Source organism: Erpetoichthys calabaricus, chromosome 16, assembly GCF_900747795.2.
Source record: "Erpetoichthys calabaricus chromosome 16, fErpCal1.3, whole genome shotgun sequence".
NCBI lineage: Eukaryota > Metazoa > Chordata > Cladistia > Polypteriformes > Polypteridae > Erpetoichthys > Erpetoichthys calabaricus.
In genome coordinates, this window is record NC_041409.2 from 50,694,057 (window position 1) to 50,706,710 (window position 12,654).

The 12,654-nt window shown below is 35.6% G+C and overlaps 1 protein-coding gene across 2 annotated transcripts in view; it reads right to left on the reverse strand.

The window, feature by feature from the left end:
• The window catches only part of numb (NUMB endocytic adaptor protein), a 260,447-nt gene that overhangs the window by 34,376 nt on the left and 213,417 nt on the right, over positions 1 to 12,654 (reverse strand). For both annotated transcript variants that reach the window (XM_028822133.2, XM_028822132.2), the window contains exon 3: positions 7,094 to 7,168. In XM_028822133.2, coding sequence (XP_028677966.1) covers positions 7,094 to 7,168 — 75 coding nt within the window. The remainder of the gene's footprint in view (positions 1 to 7,093; positions 7,169 to 12,654) is intronic.

Below are 12,654 nucleotides of genomic sequence, written 5' to 3' on the forward strand. Positions count from 1 at the left end.
CTCCATCAGGTTGGATGGGAAGCATTGGTGCACAGCCATTTTAAGATCTCTCCAGAGATGTTTAATAGGATTCAAGTCTGGGCTCTGGCTGGGCCACTCAAGGACATTCACAGAGTTGTCCTGAAGCCACTCCTTTGATATTTTGGCTGTGTGCTTAGGGTCGTTGTCCTGCTGAAAGATGAACTGTCGCCCCAGTCTGAGGTCAAGAGCGCTCTGGCGCAGGTATTCATCCAGGATGTCTCTGTACATTGCTGCAGTCATCTTTCCCTTTATCCTGACTAGTGTCCCAGTCCCTGCCGCTGAAAAACATCCCCACAGCATGATGCTGCCACCACCATGCTTCACTGTAGGGATTGGTACTGGCCTGGTGATGAGCAGTGCCTGGTTTACTCCAAACGTGACGCCTGGCATTCACACCAAAGAGTTCAATCTTTGTCTCATCAGACCAGAGAATTTTCTTTCTCATGGTCTGAGAGTCCTTCAGGTGCCTTTTGGCAAACTCCAGGCGGGCTGCCATGTGCCTTTTACTAAGGAGTGGCTTCCGTCTGGCCACTCTACCATACAGGCCTGGTTGGTGGATTGCTGCAGAGATGGTTGTCCTTCTGGAAGGTTCTCCTCTCTCCACAGAGGACCTCTGCAGCTCTGACAGAGTGACCATCGGGTTCTTGGTCACCTCCCTGACTAAGGCTCTTCTCCCCTTATCGCTCAGTTTAGAAGGCCGGCCAGCTCTAGGAAGAGTCCTGGTGGTTTCGAACTTCTTCCACTTACAGATGATGGAGGCCACTGTGCTTATTGGGACCTTCAAAGCAGCAGAAACTTTTCTGTAACCTTCCCCAGATCTTTGCCTCAAGACAATCCTGTCTCAGAGGTCTACAGACAATTCCTTTGACTTCATTCTTGGTTTGTGCTCTGACATGAACTGTCAACTGTGGGACATTATATAGACAGGTGTGTGCCTTTCCAAATCATGTCCAACCAACTGAATTTACCACAGGTGGACTCCAATTAAGCTGCAGAAACATCTCAAGGATGATCAGGGGAAACAGGATGCACCTGAGCTCAATTTCGAGCTTCATGGCAAAAGCTGTGAATACTTATGTACATGTGCTTTCTCAATTTTTTTATTTTTAATAAATTTGCAAAAATCTCAAGTAAACTTTTTTCACATTGTCATTATGGGGTGTTGTGTGTAGAATTCTGAGGAAAAAATGAATTTAATCCATTTTGGAATAAGGCTGTAACATAACAAAATGTGGAAAAAGTGATGCGCTGTGAATACTTTCCGGATGCACTGCATCTATCTATCTATCTTCTTCCATGTTGTTTTTCAAAAACGTGCCATTCCAAAAATCAAAACTCTGTCAGTGAAATGAATTTCTGTGGCAGATGGCTTTCCATTTGTGTACTTCTGCATAAACACCACCTTCAGTTTTTCATATCTCTTAAGGGAAATACTGACATTACTTCAAACGTTCATTATTCATGATGGAAACTTCAACACAGGTTACATACTGTACAAAGCAGCATCGCTAGCAGCATGAGAGGATGACAAACAGGGTAGGAAAACAATGCTACACATTTCAGAGAAGGAAGACAAGGGCAGCTAGTAACTTGACCCCACACTGCTGCTGACCAACAACAGAAATTTGATACAATGAGGCTAATTTGTCATCACTCCCTGCAGATTTTCTGACTTTGGAAATTACAGGGCACAGGCCACTTTCTGAAGACTGAAGTTAACATTTACCCCGGAAAGAAAAACCTAGACGCTTCACAAAATTCCTGCTGCAAGTACTCAAAGCCTTGCTTTAAAAAGATGTAGCAGATAATGAGTGGTTCACAAATAAAGGGAGATATACATATTTATTATAAAATAGCTAAAGACCTTGGATAGCCCAACATAGCAGTTCTACCTCTGTTTGCTTGGAAGGGGGAAATAAATATTCTCTTTTAAAAAAGTGTGATACTGTCAGATAATTTTCTATTAATTTCGCTAATTAATAAAAAATGTGTCTCTGGAGTGAATCAGACAGAACGGGTCTTGGGCTAAAAGGTGAATGAAATAATGTGCATATAAAAGATATCAGTGAAGAGCAAAATGACACATAGATTGATTACAGGTGTTTGCCGGTATCAATATATAAACATTAATTGGATAGTATGAAAGAGGGCTGTTACAAAATACTTCCTTAGGAAATGATAGATTACACAGTTATACTGTCATAGGCCAAAGTGTAAGAAAAATTAACAGGCCCATACAGTTCCACAATCCCAAGCCTACCTTCCAGTAGGTAAAAACTGTGACAATGAGAAAATCAGGCAGAGCTGAGCATCGCACACAAGTAGATAACTAATAAGCCAACTCTAAACACAGTAATACCCTTGGTTACAAAAACTGAGTTTCTGTGGGCTAGTTGGAGGCCTTCCCGTATATATTATCTATTCTTTTTAAGCTGTTTGGCACTTGCTACTCAAGTGAGGCTTGCCTGCCAATTCCTGAATGCACATGTACAAAGAAAAGGCATCTGTTAACTGAAGGAAGATTATCTTGCTCGACTTTTATGCTACCTTATACCCAATTTGGCAATTTCAACTGATAGTACACAAGTTTGTAAGACAAACCCACCATAAAAACAGCAGCAATCTATAAATGCAGAAAACCTTCAAACAACAACCTACAGAAAAGAATGGGGTACACTCATGGTAAAGAAAAAGTGGTCTTCTTCAGGTATCACTTACTGAAAGGCATTATTGAAAGGGAGCTGCTAAACTACAGTGACTATTCTTAAAACTTAAAGCAAAATAAGGAGAACTCAGAGATTCGCTGTGAGAATATAATCAACCAGTCAGGCGATGGAAGCCAAACACAAAGTCAAGCTCATATTTTCAGATACCTGATGGATCTACTATAAGTTACCTTAGATATTCTCTATCAATGACCTTATCTTTTAGGGCAGCATTTCTTAAACTTTTCAGGACTGCAGAGCCATATAAAAAAAAACTCATAACAAGAAAATATTTATAAATAAATGTATATATAGTATATAATTTAAAAGGATGGAATTATAAAAACTGTTTCATGTTTGTGTTGCCACTGTCTGACACAAATCATAACTATTTAGTGTAAGGTTTGTTAAAGATAGCTTTAATATACAGTAGGTGTTATATTTAGTGGATTTTGATTATTTGTGTTCATCTCAGTGACAGCTGAAAATCTTTCACATAAGCATGCAGAAGCAAATTTGAGTAGGATCCTAAATGTTTACTCTAAAAAGTTCACATTCACTATTATATTTTATCTAAAACTTACCAAGAAATAAACATAATAATAAATTTTATTTAAAAGGGCACTTCAAGGTACCCAAGGACACTGTATATCAAAATACATAACATCAAAAAGTTCAATATACAAACATAATTAACGAGGTCAACAAAAACAATATTAGATAAGTTGTAAGTTTAGATTTAAAAACAGAAACTGAGGTACATGTAACTGAGTTCCAAAGGCAGGGCATTCCATAAATGGGGCCCAGATACACTAAAAGCCCTATCATCCATAGTACATAATCTGCACAGTGGAATGGTTAACAGCAAGGAGTCAGAAGAACAAAGTGAACATGATGGAGTACAGTATACGGACATAATAAAGAAGACAAGAAAGTTCGGGCCAGACCACAAAGAGCCTTAAAATCTAAAAGGAGAATTTTATACTGAATACGAAAAAGAAATAGGTAACATTTTGTAAATGATTGGTCACAATAAGTTTTAGACAGTGAAAACTAATTTTTTGAAGAAGTTTTCAATTAAGCTGTTTTCAATTCTTTGTAGTCCAAGTTTGATTTTCTCCTTTGGTCCTTCTATTTCATCACAACTGTCAAATATTGTTTAATGTGTTTCCTGAAGTGATAAGTTAAACTTCCTAATAGCTGAAGTATTTCTGCAAAGTAAACTAACTTCATGTTCCAATGTGAATCTATTTTAAGAACTGCACAATGTCACAGTGTTTGTTTTCTGCTCTTAGTTTTTCAAAAATGTGACTTTACAAAAAACAACAAACATTTGTAGCAATAAAAAAATGTAGCTTAGGTTATTTACCTGCATTTGCAAAGAAATTTTAAGAAGGCAGTAATATCATATTCAGTTTAGTTAATGGGCACAACTACATAGACGATGGTAAATGCAACACGGCATGCATCAATCAACAGAGACATTATCAACTATTATGACAGACAGAAGAACCTCTACTTTCTGTTTTGGGTGGGCTCAAGATCAGTGTGATGAAAGTTACAATTATTGTTGTATCAAATTCAGGCTCTTTGTTGATCGCTGCTAATTTTTCCAGTAGCTACAGCCAATACAAGACATTATAACTAATGGCTCACAGAACATGGAAAGTAAAAAAATTGTCATTAAAAATGTTTTTTTTAAAAAAATAAATAAATAAAAAAATCACATTTTGGTGAATTATCTTAATTTCACACTGAAAAAAATGAGAGAAATCCAAACTTTAACTGATGTCAATTAATTCTGAGAAATAATAATCCTTTATCAGGAAATAGTTGCTTTTAACAAACCATATGTTGCCATACCTTGTATAACCTCCCTTTGCCTATAAAACAGCACTGAGTATTCTCCTATAGTATAGGAGAATATATAAAGCAAAGAATCTGATACAATTCCTTTTTATAGAATCTCATCATATCATCCAGGGTTCCAAGTCATATCTTGCGCTCTCTCCTCTTTGGCCCCCTCCACAAGTTTTGAAAGGAATTTAGGTCTGGGGGCTGAAACGGCCATGACAGAAGCTCGATTTTGTTGCTCCTTTAGCCATTTTTGTGTTAATTTGGAAATTTAAAATATCCTGGTATTTCATGGAGTCCACGTGCTCTAACAAAAGTACATTTGTCAAGAAAACCTTTTTTCTGGAACGCCTTCTATATAAATCGGCTTGTTTGCAGGTTGCGTCTGATGGTAGTTTTGTACTTAGTGACACAGAGATGCTAATTTTTCTGTAAATCTCCAAAAGCTATCCATTAGGATTTTTTTTTTTTTACATCTCTTACTATCCTCCTCACTGAAAAATAAACTTGGTGACAGTTCCAGATTTGAATGTATTTATTATTATTGATTATTTCCCTGACTGTAGATATGGTAATAAGCAAGTAGCATTTTTTATAGTCATTCCCTTACTTATGAAAATCACAACACACTTCTCCCTATTTTGAATTGTGTGTTCTCTTATCTTTCCCAATGACACAGAAAGTCATGGATTACTGCTTGAGACTTCCTACTTACTCTGATCAATTAAAAAAAGTAACATATAGACGGATAAAAATGCTTCAGTTACACATTGTTCATTAGAATTTCTAATGGATGCCAGTAATCGAGGCACATGTGGTTTTGTTAAGAATAATTATGTATTTTTAATGAGGCATTATTTTTTCTTAGAAAAAAAATGTATGAATTGAAATTTGGATTTCTCTCATTTTTTTCAGTGTGAGATTAAGAAAATACACCAAAACGGTAAAGTTTTTTTATAACCCTTTTTATTATTTAATATTCAGCCAGTGTTAAATGTACCATTTTATTCACAACATCTAAATTAACTCAGCTCATAACATCATTTCTAAATTCAGATTACAATGTTTAAAATTTAACTGACAGAGAAATGCAATACAAATTCATTCTTCTGTATTTTAAAGCAAAGGATTTATTGCTTTTGCTATTTTATTTAAGTTAACAGCATAACATTGAAGGGGAACTAACAAGTCACAGGTTTGCTAGGTGCTGAAGCTGCCACTGCAGTCTTAAAAGGGACACATACTGTTTCAAATCACTGCAATTAAGTACCGGTGCATACACATGAATCTCAAGCTACCAGATAAAAAAGGCTTAGACATAATTAACTCATTTGAAATAATTCAGCTAACATTAATTCATGAAAATGCACGTTTTTCTTTTAAAATGTAGATTTTTGAAACAGGAAAATGGAGATAAGATACACAGAACAGTGATACTTCCACTAAATACATTTTTTTTTGAAAATTAAAATATCTGCATTCAATTACTTTAATTTAGAATAGTAAACTGCTCCAAGGAGTAAGATATGTTTCACCACTCTGTGTGATGTTGGTGTAGTGTGCTTTCTTTTAATATCTATAAATGTAAAAGACTATGATTAACAAGACAACATGCTATAGTTCTTTCCATTTTGTTATTACAATTTTTATGTTTTATTATTACAAATTTCTTTCCCGGTGATAAAACAAACACTTTTACAAATTAAAAAGCGATAGTTTAGTTAGTTACACATACTGACAATAGGCCAACCTGATTTCCATGGGGCAAACCTTGCTTTAAGGAACACCAGGATTTTAAGAAACTGATTATCGGGAAAAAAAAAAAAAAAAAAAAAAAAACCACTCTAAACAATATATTCTAAACAAAATCTATGAACAATACCCCGCCACCATTAACATTAATACCTCCAGAAACTCTGGTTTTTTTCCACTCATCCTAGTACATTTCAGAAAGAAGAGCCAACAAGCAACAGCCCTCCTTCCTTGCTCACTTCCTTCATCTTTTGGCACAATATTTAAACAAACCTCTACCAGAAATCCAGTGCTCTACTTCTGATAAAAGCCTTTGGCAGTTCAAAGCAATATCCCTTAGCTGCCTTATATTATATTATATTCTCCATTGCTCCTTTACTAGTTCTCCATCTCATTTGGCTCATTTGGAAGAAGATTGCACTTTGTAAAAGCTTAGAAATGTTTTACACTACCCCTCGAGTAGAACTCAACTACTTCACAAAATCGCTTGCTACCATATACTTTAATCAAGTAAAATAAAAAAGTAATATCTAAAGGAGGAAACATTTCTAATATTTTGTCAGCATAAATCTTAGCTGTAGTTGTATGAAAGTCAGAAGAGTACCTCTAAACAGCATTTTAGTCATGGTATCATGACATAAGATTTACATAGTGTGTCAATCAGAAAACCATTTTTTAAACCATGAAAGTATATTTCACATTGCAACTGACACCAGACAATAAATACAGAGCAAAGACAGGCTACTGAAGGAGCTCCTTACCGTCTTCAGCTTCTTCACTGCATCTTCACAAATGTGCATTCCACGGGATTCATCAACTTCCACATAACCAAGATACTTAAAAAAAACAAAAAAACAAAAACAAAAAAAAAAACCAGTTAGTAAAACAAAAGTAGGAGCTAAAAACGTAAAATATCTGCATTTAGACTTATATGCAATTAGGATATATGCACAAATTTCAATAGGAATGGTAGGCCAGATCTTTCAACATGATCTGCTGCAACCTCTATCACTCTCTTTAGATACTTTTAATCTATTATGTATGTTATTCCATCTGAAAATATCATGCACTGAAGGTTTATCTGAAAAATGTAGAACAATGCTTGGAAGTCACTTAGAATAAATGGCAAAAGTGACCAGACTGCCTCCAGGGAGAAGAGTACAAGGTCACTTATTTTTAAAGTACTGTGTTTTTCTTCCTGATTTTTAAATTTAATTTCAAAATGAATTGGGCGAATGCAATTTCTCTCACAAGGTGCTCTCCCTGTACATTTGTTACTTTCTAGCATTCAGTGTTAACCAATTGCTGTTGTAATATGAAACTTCAAAGTTGTCCTTGCACTAACAAAAGAGGGCTAGTTGACAAGACCATACACAATAACATTAGTGAAGTATCATGTAAAATATGCCCTTAACATATTTCCATACTGTAATTAGTCATTAATATGGTTCTTACAATTAAATAAATAACAGAAGACTTGCCTCTTTCACTCACTGCCAATCACAAACAGCCTCTATTCTAACGGGAAAAATGAACCACCTTTGTACTCCCATCATGACCCCTTTCTGCCTAATAACTTATCAACAAAAAAAAGTTCAAACATGACTGACATGTGAGCAGATACAAAGGCTAAACCTTCAAACAAACACAGAGCACTTTCAGCAGAAGTGTGTTAAGAAACCCTACGGGGACTCTTTCATACCAACAGCAATACATCAGTATAATGAACACCTCATTGCGACTGGGAAGGTCAAGTCAGAACTTCTTTCTTTTCAGTTTTCTTGCTTTATAGTCTTTCTGGTGTGTGATCAAACCAAAGTATGTGTGTATTTATTTACATATTCATGTATTTATTTAAAGTGCTTCTGTAAAAAGCCAAACTCCCCCCTGGGGATAAATAAAGTTCTCTCTCTCTCTCTCTCTCTATTTATCTCTGTCTATCTATCTTTAAATTCCTTACAGAAGAAGTCAAAGTAGAACACAACACGCAATCTAATGCATTTCTGGATAATTCACAAATACCACAAATAGATGCTTTAAGTGCTGAGGAACTAGATAAACCTCTAACGCTAACAGAATTACTAGACGCTATAAAGTCACTACAAAGCGGGAAATCATCAGGCCCTGATGGTTACCCCGTAGAGTTTTATAAGAAATTCTCCACTCAGCTAGCTCCACTCTTATTGGTAACATTTACAGAAGCTAAAGACCACCAAATACTACCTCAAACATTTCGACAAGCATTAATCACCGTCTTTCCTAAACAAAATAAGGACTTGTTACAATGTGCATCATATAGACCAATTTCACTCCTGAATAATGATGTTAAGATACTCTCAAAAATCCTAGCTAGAAGGATGGAGAAAGTGCTGCCCTCGGTAATATCACAAGATCAAACTGGATTTATTAAAGGCCGACATCTATCTTCAAATCTCCGACGCTTGTTTAATGTTATATATTCACCAGCAAAATCAAACACCCCAGAGATATTACTATCATTAGACGCAGAAAAGGCATTTGACATGATCGAATGGAATTACCTTTTCACTGCATTGGAGAAATTTGGGTTTGGCCCGAATATTTGTGCTTGGATTAAACTACTGTATACCAGTCCAGAAGCTTCAGTTTGTATTAATAAAATTTGCTCAGACTACTTTAAACTAGAACGTGGTACCAGACAAGGATGTCCCTTGTCGCCACTGTTGTTTGCAATCGCTATTGAACCACTGGCGGTTCACTGCCGAAATTCTTATCAGATAAAGGGGATTGTCAGAGAAGGACTGGAACAGAAAATTTCTCTATATGCAGATGATATGGTCTTATATATATCAGACCCAGAAAACACTGTCCCTGCTGTTTTAACAGCACTAACAGAATTTCAAAAGATATCTGGTCTTAGAATTAATCTGAATAAAAGTATACTCTTTCCAGTGAACTCACAAGCATATAATATTAAATTAGACACCCTACCTTTTACCATAGTAGATCAGTTTAAATACCTAGGGGTAAATATCACAAGTAAACATAAAGCTCTTTATCAACAAAATTTTGGCGTCTGTATGGAAAAAATTAAGCAAGACTTGCATAGATGGTCAACCCTTCATCTCACTCTAGCCGGAAGAATTAACATTGTTAAGATGAATATCCTTCCTAAACTTCTCTTTTTATTTCAAAACATTTCAATATATATCAATAAATCGTTTTTTAAACAGTTAGATTCAATAATAACCTCATTCATTTGGAACTCAAAACACCCACGTATCCGAAGAGCGACCCTACAAAGACCTCAGGCAGAAGGTGGCATGGCTTTACCTAATTTTCAGTTTTATTACTGGGCAGCAAACATACAAGCCATAAAAACCTGGACACAAATAAATGCACATACACAGGCTTGGTCTGCAATAGAAGTAAAATCCTGTAGTACTTCTTTATATTCCCTGCTCTTCTCTCCAATAAATGAAAGTTATCGCAAATATACTAATAACCCAATTGTGCTTTACTCACTCAGAATATGGAACCAAATTAGGAAGCATTTTAAGATGGAAAATCTTTTATCAGTGGCACCTCTGCAAGGGAACCACCTCTTTCAACCTTCGCAAGTATATGCAGTTTTTAATACCTGGAAAAGTTTTGGGATTAAAATGCTCAGAGATCTTTATATAGACAACATATTTACATCTTTTGAACAATTACGTTCAAAATTTAACCTCCCAGCTACACATTTCTTTTAGTATCTTCAAATTAGAAATTTTGTTAAACAGAAATTGCCCGATTTCCCCCACCTTGCACCCTCCACAATGCTGGAAAAAATACTGCTCAATTCCGAGGAATCAAACACTATTTCCGCAATATATAAAATCTTATTAGAGTCCCTACCTTTCAAAGATCCAAGAGGACATTGGGAAGAAGATCTCTTAATCAATATATCAGAAAAGGAGTGGAAGGTAGCAAAGCAGAGAATTCACTCGAGTTCTATATGCGCAAAGCATAGAATTATTCAACTAAAAATTATATATCGAGCTCATCTGTCTCGCTTAAAACTGTCCAAAATGTTTCCAGGCCAGGATCCGACCTGCGAGTGCTGCAACCAAGCTCCTGCCTCACTGGGTCACATGTTCTGGGCCTGCACCAAACTAACATCATTTTGGACAAAAAATTTTAAGTGCCTCTCAGACAGCCTCAGTATCACAATCCCTCCTAACCCACTAACAGCTGTGTTTGGTGTCCTTCCAGATGGACTTGAATTGGAGAAGGACAAGCAAATGGTGATTGCATTCACTACACTCTTGGCACGCAGACTTATTTTGTTAAATTGGAAGAATCCTAATTCTCCTCTTATAAGTCAGTGGGAAACCGATGTTTTATATTATTTGAAATTGGAAAAAATCAAATTTTCAGTTAGAGGATCTGTACAAAATTTTTTCAAAACTTGGCAGGATTTAATCAATATTATTTTAGAATAAGAGAATTAACTATTATTGCATTTAACTCCCTTCTCCATCTCTTATTTATATAGATATTTACTTCTCCCCTTCTTTTGTCTAATGTTGCCTTATTAAAAAGCTTAAAGAAATTTTCCTTTAGCTAAGCTCTCCTTCTCAGGGGTGGGGTTTGATTTGTTTTCAAATTTGTTGGGTTATAAATTGATCTGTTTGTATGGAATGATTACAATAAAATTAATAAAATAAGAATATTAAAAAAAAGAAGAAGTCAAAGTCCACGAGAGGCTGATGGCTGTGTTTCATGATGATGCACCTTCATACTATAAGGTGAAAGAAATGTGCCAAAAAACTGAGGCCATGACTAGGAAAGATTGTTGTGTTAAGGTTAATGTTATAGCCCATGAACTAAGCATTTCAGATGGTACAATCATCCATACTCATTTGATGTTGTCGAAGGTCCTGATTGACTCCCCAAACATTGGCATCAGACCAGACAGAATGATGGTCATTTTATATTTCTTCCATTAATGAATAATCTCACCAACAGTTATCACCTTCTCACCAAGCTCCTTGCTGATGGTCTTGCAGCCAATTCCAGCTTTGTGCAGGTCTACAATCTTGTCCCTGACATCCTTTGACAGCTCTTTGGTCTTGCCCATGGTGGTGGAGAGGTTGGAAGCGAAGAAATTGATTCTGTGGACAGGTGTGCTTTATACACACAACGAGTTGAGATCAGGAGTATCTGTGATTGATTGATTGATTGTAATCTGTGTGCCACATGGGCACACAACAAATCTGTGGAAGCCAGAATTCTGGCTGGGTTGTAAGGAATCAAATACTTATTTCACTCAATGACATGCAAATCAATTTATAACTTTTATGTAATGTACTTTTTCTGGATTTTTGGTTGATATTCTGTCTCTCTCCATTAAAATGAAACTACCATAAAAATTAGAGACTGTTCATTTCTTTGTAAGTGAGCAAACTTACAAATTCAGCATGGGATCAAGACATATGGAAAGAAAAGAAGTTTCTTAAAAAAATATCTGAATGCATACCCATGTTACTTGTTTTTAAGAAAAGCCAATAAACAGATGGAACAGCCCCAAATGCATTAATATAGCATCATCTACAAAAGCAATAGGGGTAATGGAATTTATACAGGTCATTCACAAAAAACTCATTAGCAATAACTGCATTCTCAAGCATAAAATGCTGCTGTCATCAAACCATTTAATATATCATTACTGTCGTTCTGCCAAAAGTTGTGAATAAATTATTCAAATGCTGTATAAAGAAATATTTAATGGCCAATACTAAGCTCATACAATTCAACCAATCCCACAGATGGTTGCTATTAAGTTACCTACAAATCTCAATGTCCTAAACTAAAAAATATAGCTTTTAGACAAAATCCAACAAAGCATTTATTTTTTTATTCTGATTAGTCACAGTTTGTAACATTATAGTGGCCAGAAAGATGAGTTTTTGGTTTCAAAAAGTACTTCTATATACAAACACACACTGATGGTTCAATAGTCATAAAAGACAATGAAACATACCACATGGTGTGCTATGTCATATTAACAAAATGTTCTGTGAATCAGCAGCTATTCAGCCCAACACACGTAAATATAGACTAAGAAACTACATTTTGAAAACAATATAAAGGGCTTAATTATTCTACCTACAACACAAAAAAAACAGCATGCATAGAATACACAATAAAACATTGTATATGGACAAAACTGGAAATGTGTGTACGCACAAAAAATATCCAGATACATAAAACTGCGTACGCCAAGTTCCACGCACTTCCCCTTTATAAATCCCAATGAACACAAAATTTAACGCCCGTGCACAAGCCTAGAGCCTCACCT